This window comes from Schistocerca serialis, chromosome 1, assembly GCF_023864345.2.
Source record: "Schistocerca serialis cubense isolate TAMUIC-IGC-003099 chromosome 1, iqSchSeri2.2, whole genome shotgun sequence".
Lineage (NCBI taxonomy): Eukaryota > Metazoa > Arthropoda > Insecta > Orthoptera > Acrididae > Schistocerca > Schistocerca serialis.
In genome coordinates, this window is record NC_064638.1 from 499,362,895 (window position 1) to 499,378,563 (window position 15,669).

General features: G+C 40.1%; 1 protein-coding gene across 1 annotated transcript in view; it reads left to right on the forward strand.

Annotated features, from left to right (window-relative positions):
- The first annotated feature begins 345 nt into the window (after positions 1 to 345).
- The window catches only part of LOC126484831 (dynein axonemal intermediate chain 3-like), a 167,717-nt gene continuing 152,393 nt past the window's right edge, over positions 346 to 15,669 (forward strand). Inside the window, exon 1 of the mRNA XM_050108462.1 lies at positions 346 to 1,565. Coding sequence (XP_049964419.1) covers positions 346 to 1,565 — 1,220 coding nt within the window. The remainder of the gene's footprint in view (positions 1,566 to 15,669) is intronic.

The window sequence follows — 15,669 nt, forward strand, 5'->3', positions numbered from 1 at the left end:
AGTATTCGAGAGATGATGATGGACTCCTTGCAGTATGAGAGACGTTAGTTGGAAAGTGGTATATCTTTCTACAAAACAGCTTCATATTGGTTCTAGGTGCTAGATAAAGGAAAGATTTTGGTAGCGAATTGTTAACTGTGACACCAGTGAAGGAAGAATAAAATTTCACAAAAGCATACGGCAGCCACGGAACTTTTTGAGCAAAAACGAATTATTACAGTACGTGTACATTTAGTTGTAAGTTCCAAGAGATACTTAAAGAATAACGCAAAGAATAAAGAAAGACATAAGAGAAGAGCAATTATCAAGAGCAGTTTTCTTTAGTTCATACAGTTTCAGTGGGAAATGCCAAAAAAGGGGAAAGGTAAGAAAGACGTAACTGAAGATGGGAAAGGTGAATCCACTGAAAAGAAGAAGCATGTATCCCTTAAATCCGAGACGGAAATGGAAATGGAAGAGGACGAAGAGGAAGGCCCACCCATGGCTATTGAAGGTATCGTGCGCCTTTGCCTGCCGTTGGAAATTCAAACCGTGCTAGAATGCGTTATAGGAGAACAATGCACTCTGGACTCTCCTTGGGTGGAAGTGCGAAAAGCTGCAATCCAAGAAAACATTGGAACCCTTAAGGCGGAGTCACCGTTCTACGACAACAGAATTGCAATTACCACTTACCCCGGAGATAGGATGTTCATCGGGTGGGATGTGTTAGAAGAAGCAGAAAACCAATTTCTACTGTGCTTGACGAAAGAGGCTCGAGAAGAGATTCTTGACGTGTTGGAGCAAAAGAGAATAGCTGTAGAGGAGCGCTTGGAGAACGCCGTCTTGAAGAGTATCAAGGAATGGAAGTCACTCGGAACGGAAACATTCTTAGAAGAGGCTGCTATACGGGACACGAGACCAAAACTGAAGACAAAAATGTTTGCAGAACGGGACATAGACAAATCACAGGCACCCGCCGATTTTGAAGACGAAGGTGGCGACGGGGAAGACGACTTCAGTTTCAGGTTCTTCCCCAAAGAACATTTGAAATCACAACGTATCGCGAGGAAAAGGTACGATAACTTCTGTCAGGCGAGTCCTCCTGTGACTAACCGAGAGGCACAGACGTACACTGCCATTCCGAGACACACCTGGTCACAGTATGAGTACACAGTGGACGTAGGAGCGGGGACGTTACAAGAAGAAGTCGTAGAAAAGCTTGAAGGCTACTTGAGTTCGGTGATGGACAATGTAGAGAGTCAACTCACTTACAACGCCGTCCTAGACTTGTACTGCGACGACTACGGCAGGATTGGCGTTGGGGCTCAAGACTATGAGGTTCGCGAGAAAGTCGTTTTCGACGAGTACGAGAACTTCATCGATGTGCAGCACTGCAAGGAGAGGGTGGTGACGTCAGTGGCGTGGCACCCGACACTTACTGGCACAGTCGCTGTCTCCTACGCGGAGCACACACGCTTCACTTTCTACGAGAGGTTTGCGTCTAAGGGTCTGGAGCAGATGAACAGGGAGGTCAAGAATAGGTTCTATGGCAACAACCTTGTTTTGCTCTGGAGCTTCACAGACAAGTACGTTGATCTGATTTCTGCATTACTCTATAATTTATGTAGCACAAAGTCCATATCTTTGGGTCAAGTGCAAGGTTCGATTCCACCCTTCTGCTTTGACAAGAGTTTACGTTGAGAAGGATCTATGCGGCCTGTTATTAAATGTTATCTGTGTTTATCTTAGTTACTAATGATGTTTGTAAACTAATCTGTTTATTCCAAATATATGGTGATGTTAGATGGTGTAGTTTGGGTGGAATCTGAGAGCAGACATTAAATTATCGATTTAGAAACTAGTAGCGATTACGCTTTTTTTCTCGGAAATATCTGGCTGTTTCTTGCTGTATTTGTAACGATTTCTGAGGGTAAGGTTAGGCAGGAACATAAGAGCACAAGTGAAATTGTCACGAGTGAAATGATTACCTATTGTAATTAACATGGTGTTTCTTACAATTATTTTTCTATTTTTGTTATGTGGCACGTTTTAGAGAGAAATAGTAATGTTAGTTATAGTTTTGGGTTTTACAAACATATGTCTGCTTTTTGTGAACGTGATGTTGTTGAAACACTGCGTATATGAAATCGAGGGGTCGTGTTATTGTGGCTGGTGGTTCACTCTTTTGGTGAATGTTCGATTTTGTGATGTTGCTTATACTAATGGTATAGCTGATAGGATCGAGCCTCTGGTATTTGTTTCCTTTCGGTTTTTGACCTGGTTTTCGTTTGCAGTGAAATTTCATTTTTTTGCATATATTTTTTTCGATTTATTTCGGAGGAATTTTTGTATTATTTTTCGATTATGTGTTTGTTTTGTGGTTGTGTGTCTGGCATCGCTATTTTCGTGTGAGTTACTTAGATCAAGCGAAAATTCGAATCCAGTTGTGTTTTTTATTGGATTTTGGTTTATTCTGGAGGAATTTGTGTGTGTTAATCATTTTTAGATTATGACGTCGTTTTGGAGTGTGTGTGCTAGGTATCGCGGGTCAACTGAAGACCGGGATGCAACCCGTCGGCTTTAATCAATGAGGTCATATGTTACTAATAGATATTGATGTCTTTACTTTAGAGCCGTAGATAACAAATCGGTTGTCTGCTGGGAATAAGGGCCATCGTTGTAAACTGAAATAAATGAGTGTGTTTTTAAAAGATAGCACTAGACATTGCGTGAGATTTTTTTTTCGTTTGAGTTGATTTAAATAATTGGATGTTTCCAATTCATTCGGTATTTAATTTCATTCTTAGTGAGTGTGAGATGATTTGGGAGAATAGTTTTTCATGTATAAGAATTTTTAACTTTTGATTTTCATTTGTAGGAATGAATTTATCTATTCCCATGAATATGGAAGACTTAAAGCAGGTTTTGTGCGTAGACATGATGGCAACCATTAGATTTTTGCAAATGTGTGGTCTTCTTGCTGATTACGTTCGATGTCGTGTGTGCGGCGAACATGTACTCATGATAAATTTGTCGGCTCGTCGTACTCACGACTTATTCATATGGAAGTGTAGCAAGGATCGACTGTGGTGCTCAATTAGACGAGGAACATGGTTTGAGAAATCGAAGCTGGCCTTGAAGGATATAATAAAAATTACATACTGTTGTTGTTTGAGGTATCCTGTGTTGTTGTGTGCGCATGAATGTCGTGTGAGTGAGCGTACCGTTTTAGATTGGTATTCATTTCGTAGGGAAGTTTGTGGGGAATATATAAAATATAGGGGGCCTTTGGAGGGGGCGGGGGTGGGGCGGATGGTATAGCCGAAAACGATGAGTCTCATTTTGGCAAAACCAGGTACAACAAGGAGGAAACTGCGGCGGGATTATGGATATAGTGGGATGTGATTTCGGTTCCTAATCGAACGAGGAAAATTTTTATGAAATCAATTGAAGATCATGTTGCAGAGGGTTCTGCAGTTTTTCCGAAGTTTCATATACGGATTTGGGGAATAGGGGTTTTCACAATCCTGACGTCAATCATAATACTGAATTCAGATCTTCATCAACTGGGGATTGTACCAATAGTATAGAAGGTTATTGGTCAGCCATAAAATCTGTTGCAGGGAGAGAGAAACGACGCATTTCGAGACTACAGAGCCATTAAGATGAATATTCATGGAGGCGTAGAGTACCCGATACATATTTCCCGTTTTCGTGTTTCCTTAAACGTGTTGGGCAAATGCATTCTCCAAAATTTGTTAGTTAATTTCAGGTTGGAATGGGGTGGGGGGTGGGGGTAACTAATAATTAAGGAAAACTATGAGTTTGGTCGCGATGGTAAAAATATTGATTTGGATTTTCTGGGGTTGATCTATCATTCTTCATTTGTTTTGTTAGGTAATTTTCTTCTGTGGATGTTTCTTTAATTATTTTACCTCATTTCGTTGATGTGGACTCTGGTTTTATATATTTGTATGTAAGTGTGTATGTGTTTTTTTGCGATGTTGCGTTTCTTATGTATGTGGGTATGTGATTTTCCTTGACGTCTTGAAAGGCGAGCTTTGGTTTTTTGTGGAGGAGTTTGCTTTTGGCAAGTTTAGTCTTCTATTTTTATGTTTTACTGAATTTGTCTATTTTGATGTATTTTTTGTCGTATTATATTGTTCTGCGTTAAGTATGGGTTCGTCAGCTGAAGTAAGGAATACAAATTTTGCAATTGTTGTTCTTTTTTCCTTTTGTAGTATTAGTGTCACTACGATTTTTTGGAGTTTATACTAGCGCTACTGAAGGCGAAATACCGACATAGGGAATAATTTGGTTACGATTTTTTGTTTACCGTACTGCACGGAGATAAAAAAGGGGGAGATGGCTTTACGTCACAAACTTGAAGCCAATGTCCGCCATCTTATCTAGCCCAAAATATTAGGTCCACTACATTCATACCCTCGTGGCTCACCGTGGTGACACTGCCTTGCGACGCTACTCTGTGTCGTATTACTAGAGCAAATACGCATTCGAGAACAGAAAAACGTTCGAAACTGCCTTCCTGACACTATGTTATTTATGTACGCTCTCTAATTTTTAATATTCAGAACAGTTGTTGCGCGCGCGCGGCAGAAATAACAAGAAGCAACTGTAAACGGTAGTCTGCTAACGTTTTGTACTACTTAAAATAGCGGCAGTCCCCGCCCACTCTGGCTTCAAAACAACGTATAGCGTGTGTTTGTGGTGCCACCTCCCTTCTTTTTTTACCTCCATTGTGTACTGTATATTTTTGTTCCGTTTATTTTAGAGAAATTAGTATGCATGATTTTTCGGTCTTTTGGTTCCTTTGGAATGATCTTAGCTTTATTAGACTTTTTTTTAGTTTGTCCCAGCCCAAAATCCCTTATTCGCGCGCTTGTCCCGTTGATATCATTTTATTACTTTATTGAAATACTTGCGGGTTTTTTATACTTGTTTTCGACCGAAATGTCCTATCTTGAGACCGCCATCTTGAAGAACGTAACGGCCTGTCATTGCTGTCTTTATAACTCTTGTAAACTATTCTCGTTACTCGAAATATGACATCATGGATCTTTGTATATAAGCAAGTGCACGTAGATATTGGCAAAGCTAAGGGCCAGATTTACTGATGTCAGCGCCCTAGGCCAGAAACTTTTCACCGCCGCCTCCTCCACACTTGCCCACCCCCATCTCTTATCTATTTCTGCTTTCGAAATTTTTCGTTTCCATATTCTTTTGTTGTCCTACAGAATTAAGCGTCCATATTACAGAGAATGTAATCAAAAAATTTTTGCCTTTTATACAACGTGTCCTATTTCTCTTAACCGTCAAAATTTTTTGTCCAGAAGCGAAATAAATTGTTCATTATGAAAAGCAATACGTCTTTTTTAAATAGCACCCTGTACCTTTCATTCGGTGAAAGACCTGTTCAGAAACGTATCACAGTGTACCATTCACGTAACACGACGTTACTAAAAAACATCTCGAAACTGATTTTTAATTTCCGGTAATTTTCAAGAAAAATTGTACATCGAAGTCGCGATTTACCTCCGAGCGATATATGTTGAACACGCGACTCTCGAGGAGGCAGATAGGGATACTGTTTTCTGCGTTGACAACGGAACGTCGTATAATGTTGTTAATAGTGATGACTGAAACCGGTATATTGTCGAGTTCGAATGGTCTCACAGAGTGGAAGTTAATTCCGCGATTGTGTAGTGTAGACAATTGTTTACAGTTTTATTGAGAGTATTGTCACAATGGCTGTCATGGGGAGAAGTGTGCGACGAACACTAAGAGGGCCGCCCCTGTTGACTTCTCTTTTCAGTTGCACTACACAAAATGCAAGAACAGAACTTCCATGATTTGATATCTCCAAATTCACCATCGAGTGAGTGTCAGTATAGTGTCGTGATGGGCAAAAGAATACACGTTACAAGCCACTGCGTCTAAAATGCTGTTGGCGATTACAACGGTTTTAGGGGTCTACTAAATAAAAATGTGTAACTAGGGCCTCCCGTCGGGCAGACCGTTCGCCGGGTGCAAGTCTTTCGATTTGACGCCACTTCGGCGACTTGCGCGTCGATGGGGATGAAATTATAATGATTAGGACAACACAACACCCAGTCCCTGAGTGGAGAAAATCTCAGACCCAGCCGGGAATTGAACTCCGGCCATTAGGATTGACATTCTGTCGCACTGGGCACTTTTTTTTTATAAAAACATTTATTAAAATAACAATGTTACACATTCCAAATACGTACTAACCATGTACACATGTTATACATGAAATGATTTAAACAAAAACAGTTTGATCATTGCAATTATGCTGATGTTAAAAAAATACAACAGTAGATTGTGTTACTGACTAAATTACCAGAAATAATTAAGTTAAACATCAAGAAAAGTTTTTTTAAAGACATCAAACTTCAAAATGAAGAAATAAAAATTGCACTTTGAATTACATGTGCTCCGATCTTCGCAGAAGCAGAAATAGCTCTTTATGAAGGATAGCAGCAAGCTGGTGGATAATTTTTAATATATTAATGTACACAAGGAAATCGTCTCTGTGTGAGAGAGGTTAAGGGTAGAAACTGATCTTTAACCTTCTCAGCCTAGTCAGACTAGCTATGAGCATTTCACACAAATGTATGGAAGTCACCAAATACAGAATATGGAAGATTTATGCCCATCGCGTATAAAACAATTTGATAATCATATTAGACAATTTCTGAAATACTTGAGAATGGCGGAAAGGAGATATTATAAAGTTAACTAGCCTTCCAACTACACTTTCTGGACATTAACAGAATGCTAAGTATCTGAAGTGATCAGACCTATATAATAAGTCTTTCACTGCAAAACTGACTTAGACATCACAGTGCTAAAATGAACAGGGCAATGTGCCAGCAATTGAATATTATATTATATCAGATAGAATCATATGGTTTTAACCAATCGATAACGACATTTCCATAAAAAACTGTCAATTTCCAGGTTTCTAATCTAAACCAATAATGCAGCATTAATGTTTTGTGTTTTGACACTATTAGACGCACAATCTGACTGTTACATAAGTTCTGTACATTAGCTTATAAAATTTCAAAAACTACTCTCTGAAGTAGTAAAAGCACACACCAAAAATATACAGTAAAATTTTAAATAATATCCTTAAAATAACTACAATACATCACTGTCAACACAGTCTTCTTTTTATTATTAACCAATGCCCATTCTTTCAAATATAATTTTTAACATATTACCAAACTTTTTCTTGTGATTCGAATATCTTCTAATTTTGTGGAATTCACACAGCATGTGTACCTTGAACTCTATGGTGCTGTCAGATCCTAATTTGTTAAGGACGTAATTATCAAAATTACCCAGCAACCAGTACACAGCGTTATTTTCTGTCTCTGGGAAATAACGTGCTTCAGGCCTGTGTATCAATGACAGCGATATATACTCAGGGATGTCCTTGCAATCAGAGGTATTTGCTCCCGGATCCACTTCCAACTATTCATGTGACCACTTAAGTATATCTATGAATTATTGTGTCAATTAGATGGCATTGTTGACATAAATTTGTTTGACAGAGTCCAATTGCGTACAGTCTTTCATTGGTGCTATGTTGTTAACTGTCTTGTACCATAATGTTTGTATATTAGACGCGAGCACATTAGAACTAATGTTTTTCCAAATATCAGTCCACTCAATGTTTGGAAACTGTCGTTCTATTTTGTTCCTTCCTTCGCTTTTCTTTCGTCCCGCATTATGGCTCTTGGTGTTAAGTGTCGTGACTGCCTGAATTCGACACTTACATAACTAAACTCAACATAGAAAATCCTCACATGCTGTAAACGACTGTTGATATTCTGCACGTCAATTGGGGGAAGCAGGCTTCGAGGTTAAATGATCTCGAAATGTTGGCTGGTTAGGCTTTCTCGCGAGTCTCTTATTAAATTAACCTTCCTTTGATAAAAAGTGCAGAGGCTTTATCCGTTATATCAATTAATCCTAGTCCACCAGTTTTAGGATCTATAGTGGCTACTTTAACAGGTACTCTGAACACTTCACATTTCCACAAAAAGTTGGTGATTTTGGACATTATTCTCCTTGCTATCATTCTCGGTATTAGAAACAGCTGGGCAGTATAATAAGCTTTAGCAAGGATGCATGAGCTGATATACTTTGTTCTTTGAACTTGGTTCATATATCGAGTTAAATTCTCTATAATGGCTCCTTGCACTTTATCTGCTGCAACTTTCCAATTTAAAGCCGTCATTTTCATGGGGCATGCTGTTGAAGTGATCCCAAGTGTTTTATGTTGTCGGACTAATTTTGTCAACTCGACGCTGATATTATCAAAACCTCTGAAATTTAACATCTTACTTTTTTTTCGTTTGCATGGGCTCAGATGCTCTACAGTACGAATCAGTCACTGTTACTAGTGTGATTACCTCGTCATTATTCCTTATAATGACCCATATATCGTCAGCATAGGCTCTTATAACTGTTTTATTTCCTGATAATGTTAAGTCTTTTAATCTAGCATGGACATGTCGGAGGAAAGGTTCCAGCGAAATGGCGAAGAGCGACATGGACAGAGGACTTCCTTGAGGAACACCTCGTTGTATTTGCATCGGCCTGGATTGTTGACAATTCACCGTTATTTTAGAATTTATTCCAGTTGCTATGTTCTTAATCAACTGTATGACCCTATCGTTGAAACCTATTTTCTTCAATGTCTGTAGAAGATATTCATGATTTACTACATCGAACGCTTTATAAAAATCTAAAAAAAATAAGGCACACTTTATGTTTGTTACAGAAGTTATCGCAGTGATATCCCTGAATTATGCTAGATTTTGAAATATGGTTCTGCCTTGCGCGCATTTCTGATGTTGACTAATAATTTTATCTGTAAGGCATGAAATTCTCTTGTTTACTATTCTAGCTATTAATATATAATCAAAATTCAGCAGTGAAATTGGACGAAAATTATTTAAATCTTTGTTACCATTATTTTTTGTCGTCAGAACAATTTTACTCTCCTTAAACTCATCCGGAAGCATTTTACCCTGAATAACCTCATTTACAATGTCCGCGATTTTCGCACCTACTATTGGCCAGTAACGGATGCAAAACTCTGCTGGCAGACCATCCGGTCCTGGGGATTTTTTTGGTGGTGAGACACACAGAGTCTCATACACGTGCTCTTCACTGACAACCTCGAGAAAATTTTCGTTGTCATCTTCTGTCAGCTGTGGGGCCAGGATGTCAAGGAATTCTTACAAGGAAGCATCACTACTTTGATGTACAGAATATAGCTCGCAATAATAGCGATAAATCTCGTTTGATATCCTGCTGGGTTCTGAGAATTGTACCGTTTTGTTCGAATTTCATCAATAAAAGTCCTTCTCCTATTTTTGTATCCTTCACTAAATGATACAGGGAAGTAGTTTCATCTTCTGACCTCGACTTTGCCTTCGATTTTATTTTCAATCCTTCCATTTGACTTCTCTTGATATTAAGTAACGTGGCTTTGACTTTTTTGATGTCTGCTATCCGAAGTGAGGAACCTGCTGAGACTTGATCGTATAGATCTCTCAAAACGGAATAGTAATATTCTATAGTGCATTTCATTTATCTTGCGCTCTGGGCACTGTATAGAACAAGAACCTTCCTCAACTTTGGATTCGCTATTTTAACCCACCTGTCGATAGCAGTGGCATATCTGCTACGAGCGCGCAGGTATATTGCCCATGTTTCTTTAATCAGGTCTTCTAAATCATGATTTACTAACAAGGAAGTGTTCAAATTCCACTGATTCTTGAATCGGCGAACTGGCTGTCTTGTTAGATTTATGTAAGCTAAGACACTTCAATGGTTCAAATGGTCCTGAGCACTATGGGACTTAACTTCTGAGGTCATCAGCCCCCTAGAACTTAGAACTACTTAAACCTAACTAACCAAAGGACATCACACACATCCATGCCAGAGGCAGGATTCGAACCTGCGACCGTAGCGGTCGCGCGGTTCCAGACTGTAGCGCCTAGAACCGCTCGGCCACACCGGCCGGCACATGAATGGTCATAAAAGTACTATATCAGGTCACCTTTGAAGAAACGTGCCCTGTCAGTTCGGTGAGAACTTCCTGAAGGGGCATACAAGTTGATGATAGTCACATCATAGATATTTAGTCCTATACCCCTTCCGGATTCCAGTTGTTCCACCACGCTTACTGTAATCCCTTCCCTCACCAAAACAGCTGTTCCAACACTTGTTTCGGGAGACACATTTTATGTAACTGACAGAACCGGGAATTACTAAATCTGAAATTAGAACTTCTTGTAACAGGGCAATATCAGTCGCGGATTCGTAAAAAAATTCCTTAAGGGCCGATAATTTCAAACCGGACGTAATTTTATTTATGTTCATAATGGTGACAGAATAAGATTGCGTCGTTGCGCTGTCGCTATATAGTTGTTTTGATGAACTAATTTAATTTCCTGTGGTTCAAGGTTCAGTTAAGCTATAACAGTTTTCTCGGAAGGCTTAACATGTAATAACACTTCAGTCAGTTTATTAGTTACTGTCCAGTTTTTTTCTACTTCTGATGTGTTCTCTTGTACCGCAAGCAGACTGGTAAACTTTCTAATTTTTCCTCCAGTGATTCGTGTAGGACCGTTTCGGACCGAACATTCTTTGAGCTTGGGTCGCCGTTACCGGATTTTCCGTTCCCTTGGTTACGAGCTACATTCTCATTTGGCTGCGTCGGTATTTTACTTCGCGGCTTATCTGCAGCAGCAGACGCTTTCGCAATTTCTGTTGCCGGCGCCTGCCCTGAGGTGTTGACCGTGATTTCAGTTGGGCCAAAACTTCCTCCTTCTTTATTAGTATCACTTACTCCCTGATCGTGGGAAACAATTGGAGACTGCAGTTTTGCAACCTCTCCCTGAATTTGTTTATTAACAGATAGCTGCTGATGTTTGCAATCGGCTATTGCGACTAAAGTTTCTTGCAAATTAATGCTGATTACACCCCTTCATTTTCTGGTACCGTATGTGTATTACCTTTCCGTTCATCAGTTTCCATTCGCATTTTGCCTTCCGGTTCCTCTGCCTCCTCATCGCACTGTTTTTGCTTGCGAAGTGAGGGAGCTGGACAGGACAGCTCGTCCTCTGAACAACTATCAGTTGTCTCCAGAGGTCGTTTTTCCGGTTGCATTTCAGTTTCACGAGTAGTGGTAGCAGGGTTTCCCTTTGTTGTTAACGGAGGAAATTGACTGTTTTCGTGAAGGGAGACATGAGCTTGGCCTGCTGCGTTAACATCCTCAACCAGTTGATCCGGGCTATTCTTGGGTAACAGATCATCTAAGGTAAGCTTCTGACGCTGTATCAAATTACTTTTAAGAACAACAGTTCGCCGCGGACATTCCTGTCCGAAGTGGCCAATTTCGTTACATATATGACATGTTGCTTCCTGACCTGTAAAAACGTCCATCTCTACACAGCGGTCCCCTTTGAAACATTGTAATTTAAAGCGAGGCTACCATCTTTCATTTGCGATTGATGTAACGTCCCCGTAGTTTGAAAGAGCTTCCTTAATCTCATCATTTTCAATTTCAATGGGAAGATTCAAGACACGAACGGTTTTGCAGTGAATTTTCGCTCTGTAGATTGAAACCTTACTTTTATAACCATTTATATGCACAAAATCTACTTCATAGCCCCACTTTCGTAACACTTTACCAACAGTCGCAGCACTGAATAACTTGACAAAAACACAGTATTTTTCCTGATCCAGTTGCCAGGTATGGACGGTTTCAGAATTGAGACTAATTACCTGTGTAATCCAGTCATCTATTTCCAGGGATGTCGGCTGAATAGGACGGGATTCCTTGTCAAAAGCAAATACCAGAGTATTCTTCCCGAGGTTTGTAGCCATGGTTAATCCAGCGACGCAATTTCGGTGAAACACCCGAAATTCCAATTAGCAGCAGCAAGACTAGAAAGAGCGATCAGATCACAAGGAGTATGAACGAACACGGAGATTAACGGACAGCAGTCGGCGAAGCACAAGTACAGCGATGTATACACGGAAGTGCAGCGCAGCGGTTAACAGCGGCCACTCACTAGCGCGGCTGAAACGGAACTACCACTTAGCTACCGGGGGCGGACTTACGTCTACTGAAGCACGGGATACAACCCGTCGCCTTGACCAATGACGTCATAGATTGACTATAGATATTAATGTCTTTACTTTCCAACCATAGATAATAAATCGGTTGTCTGCTGCGGATAAGCGCCATCACTGCACATTAAAAAAAAATTGAATGTGGTTTTAAAAGACGGCGTTAGATATTGCGTAAATTTTTTTTCATGTGCATTGTTTTAAGTAATTGGTTGTTTGCAGTTCATTCGGCACTTAATTTCATTCTTAGTGAGTCTGAAGCCGGCCGGTGTGGCCGAGCGGTTCTAGGCGCTTCAGCCTGGAACCACGCGACCGCTACGGTCGCAGGTTCGAATCCTGCCTCGGGCATGGATGTGTGTGATGTCCTTAGGTTAGTTAGGTTTGAGTAGTTCTAAGTTCTAGGGGACTGATGACCTCAGATGTTAAGTCCCATAGTGCTCAGAGCCATTTGAACCATTTGAACCATTAGTGAGTCTGAGATAATTGGGACTAATACTTTTTATTTTAGGAGAATTTTTAGGTTTTCATTTTCGTTTGTAGGTGTGGATTCATCTATTCCAATGAATCTGGATGATTTAAAGGAGGCTATGGGCGTGAACATGATAGCCGCGATTCGATTTTTACAAATGTGTGGCCTTGTTGCCGATTACGTTCGATGTCGTGAGTGAGGCGAACATATGCGCCTGACTAGTGTGTCTGCTCGCCCTACTCACGACTTATTCGTATGGCGCTGCAGCAAAGATCGTTTGTGGCGCTCCATTAGACGAGGAACATGGTTCGAGAAATCTAAGTTCGCCTTGAGGGATATCATAAAAATTACATACTGTTGGTGTTTGAGGTATCCTATGTGGGCCGGTCGGGGTGGCCGAGCGGTTCTAGGCGCTACAGTCTGGAACCGCGCGACCGCTACGGTCGCAGGTTCGAATCCTGCCTCGGGCATGGATGTGTGTGTTGTCCTTAGGTTAGTTAGGTTTAAGTAGTTCTAAGTTCTAGGGGACTGACGACCCCAGCAGTTAAGTCCCGTAGTGCTCAGAGCCATTTGACCCATATCCTGTGTGGCTGTGTGTGCATGAATGTTGTGTGAGTGAGCCTACAGTTGTAGATTGGTACTCCTTTTGTAGGGAAGTTTGTGGGGAATATTTAAAGTACAGGGGGCCGTTGGGAGGGCCGGGTGTTAGAGCTGAAATCGACGTGTCGCATTTTGGTAAAAGAAAGTACAACAGGGGGGACCCTCCGGTAGGATTATGGGTTTGGGGAGCTGCAGTTTCAGGTCAAGAATGTGACGATGTAGTTTTTAAAGTAGTTCCCAATCGAACGAAGGGAGTTTTGGTCACATTAATTGAAGATCGTGTTGCAGATGGTTCCGTAGTGATTTCAGATGGTTTTTCTTCATATAGGGATTTGGGGAATAGGGGTTATCAGCATCTCGTTGTTAATAACAATATTGAATTCAGATGTTTATCCTCTGGGGCTTGTACAAATAGCATAGAAGGTTATTGGTCAGCTATAAAATCTGTTGTAGAGAGAGGGGAACGAAGGATTTCGACACCACGGAGTCACTTAGAGGAATATTCATCGAAGCATGGTGTACCCGATACATACTGCCAGTTTAAATGATTTCTTAAACATGTTGTGCAAATGTATCGTCCAAAATTTGATAGTTAATTTCAGATTGGGATGGGGGTGGGGGATGAATGTGTGTGTGTGTGTGTGTGTGTGTTTTCGTGACGTTGTGTTCTTGTGTGTGTGGGTATGTGATTTTTGTTGATGTTTTTCTAGGTGAGCTTCGGTTTTTATGCGGAGGAGTTTCCGTGTGGTAAGTTCAGTTTTTTATTTTTTTGTTTCACTGCATTTGTCTATTTTGACGTATTTTATTGTATTACACCGTTACGTATATTTTCGTCAACTGCAGAACATAATACAAATTTTGCAGCTGTTGCTCTTCTCTGCTTTCCCAGCACTTGTATCAGTACGATTTTTTCGCGTCTATACTAGCACTACCAAAGGCGAAAGACCGACACACGTAAAATTTGTATCCCGTACTTCAGTTGACGTGTAAAGGCCAACTGAAGTACGGGATACTGGTACTACCTAGACGAAAAGAGCGATATATGCAACATTTATGTCACTTACCGATATAGGTCAACTGAAGAGCAGGATATAAATGTTATGTATGGCGCTATATTTCGTCTTCCGTAGCACTAGTATCCTATTCTTCAATTGACATACATAGGTCAATTGAAGTACTGAATACGCATGTCATAAATGTCGTTATTTCCCATTCGCTAGTGCTACTTTTCTATTCTTGAATGGATCTATGTAGCTCAAATAAAGAATGGGATACAGATTTCACTGCTGTTGGTTTTCTTGTCGTTGTTAGCAAGACTATAACTTTCAGTCGATACTATTAGCATCCAAGGCAAAAATAATTGTATCCCATACTGAAGTATGGGATACAAATTTTATGTGTGTCGTCTTCTTGCGCCTTCGCGTAGTTCAAGTGAGGTAAAGGTAACGTACGTCGATTTCCTCGTTTTCGTTAGCAGTATAATATGTACATAGGTCAACTGAAGTAAGGGATACAAATATTGTGTACGTAGATCTTTCTGCCGTCGGTAGTACTACTATCTACGTAAGAACAGACTCTTATTGGTAGCGGAGGCGAAAGAAGCAACACACGTAAAATTTGTATCCCGTACTTCATTTGACCTATACATTTGAACTGAAGAATAGAATACTAATGCTAACGAAAACGAAGAAATCGACGTATATATCAACTGAGGTATTCTATGCTACCGCTACTTCCATCCCTTTTTCTTCTTTATTTTTTAAAGTAGTACTAGGACTCAAACAAGCGATATCCTTAACATTATGGTCGAAATATTACTAGACTTGATATATGTCTACCATCTCTTTTCTCTCCCGTATTCCTTTGTTTATGAACACTCTCTCTGCCGTTACATCTGTGTAATAAATCCTCTCTGGCAAATTCTGACGTCACTGGGCAAAGCCGACGGGTTGTATCCAGTTCTTCAGTAGACTCGGTTTTTGTCATGAGGTTTTCTGTGTTATTGTCACGAATAGAAGTGTCCTTATCGGTGGTAAGAGCAAGGTTGCTAAGTTGATGAGTCACATACTACCACTCGGAAGTACGAGAGAGGACGTCTTCTAAAAAACGAAGTAGAACATATGTGGTTCAATCCTTTTCATATCACCGAATGTTGCTCTACATTTTTTATTTTACTTCTTTAATCCTGAGTACCCTAAAGGTAAACAGGCAAAGAACTCTGTTTTAAAAAAAATTTAGGAGCTATAGTTTTTCTTTTTTCTGGCAGTCATTTTTAAAATGGCGGTTGGGCAAATTTTAATAAAGGACGTGGTTTACAGAAGATTTTATTGCCAAATTATTTTCCGAGATATCGGAATAGTTAAAAAACCAGTGTGATCAGCGTGAAATGAACTTCAGGTACACATTTTTAAAAATTTTCT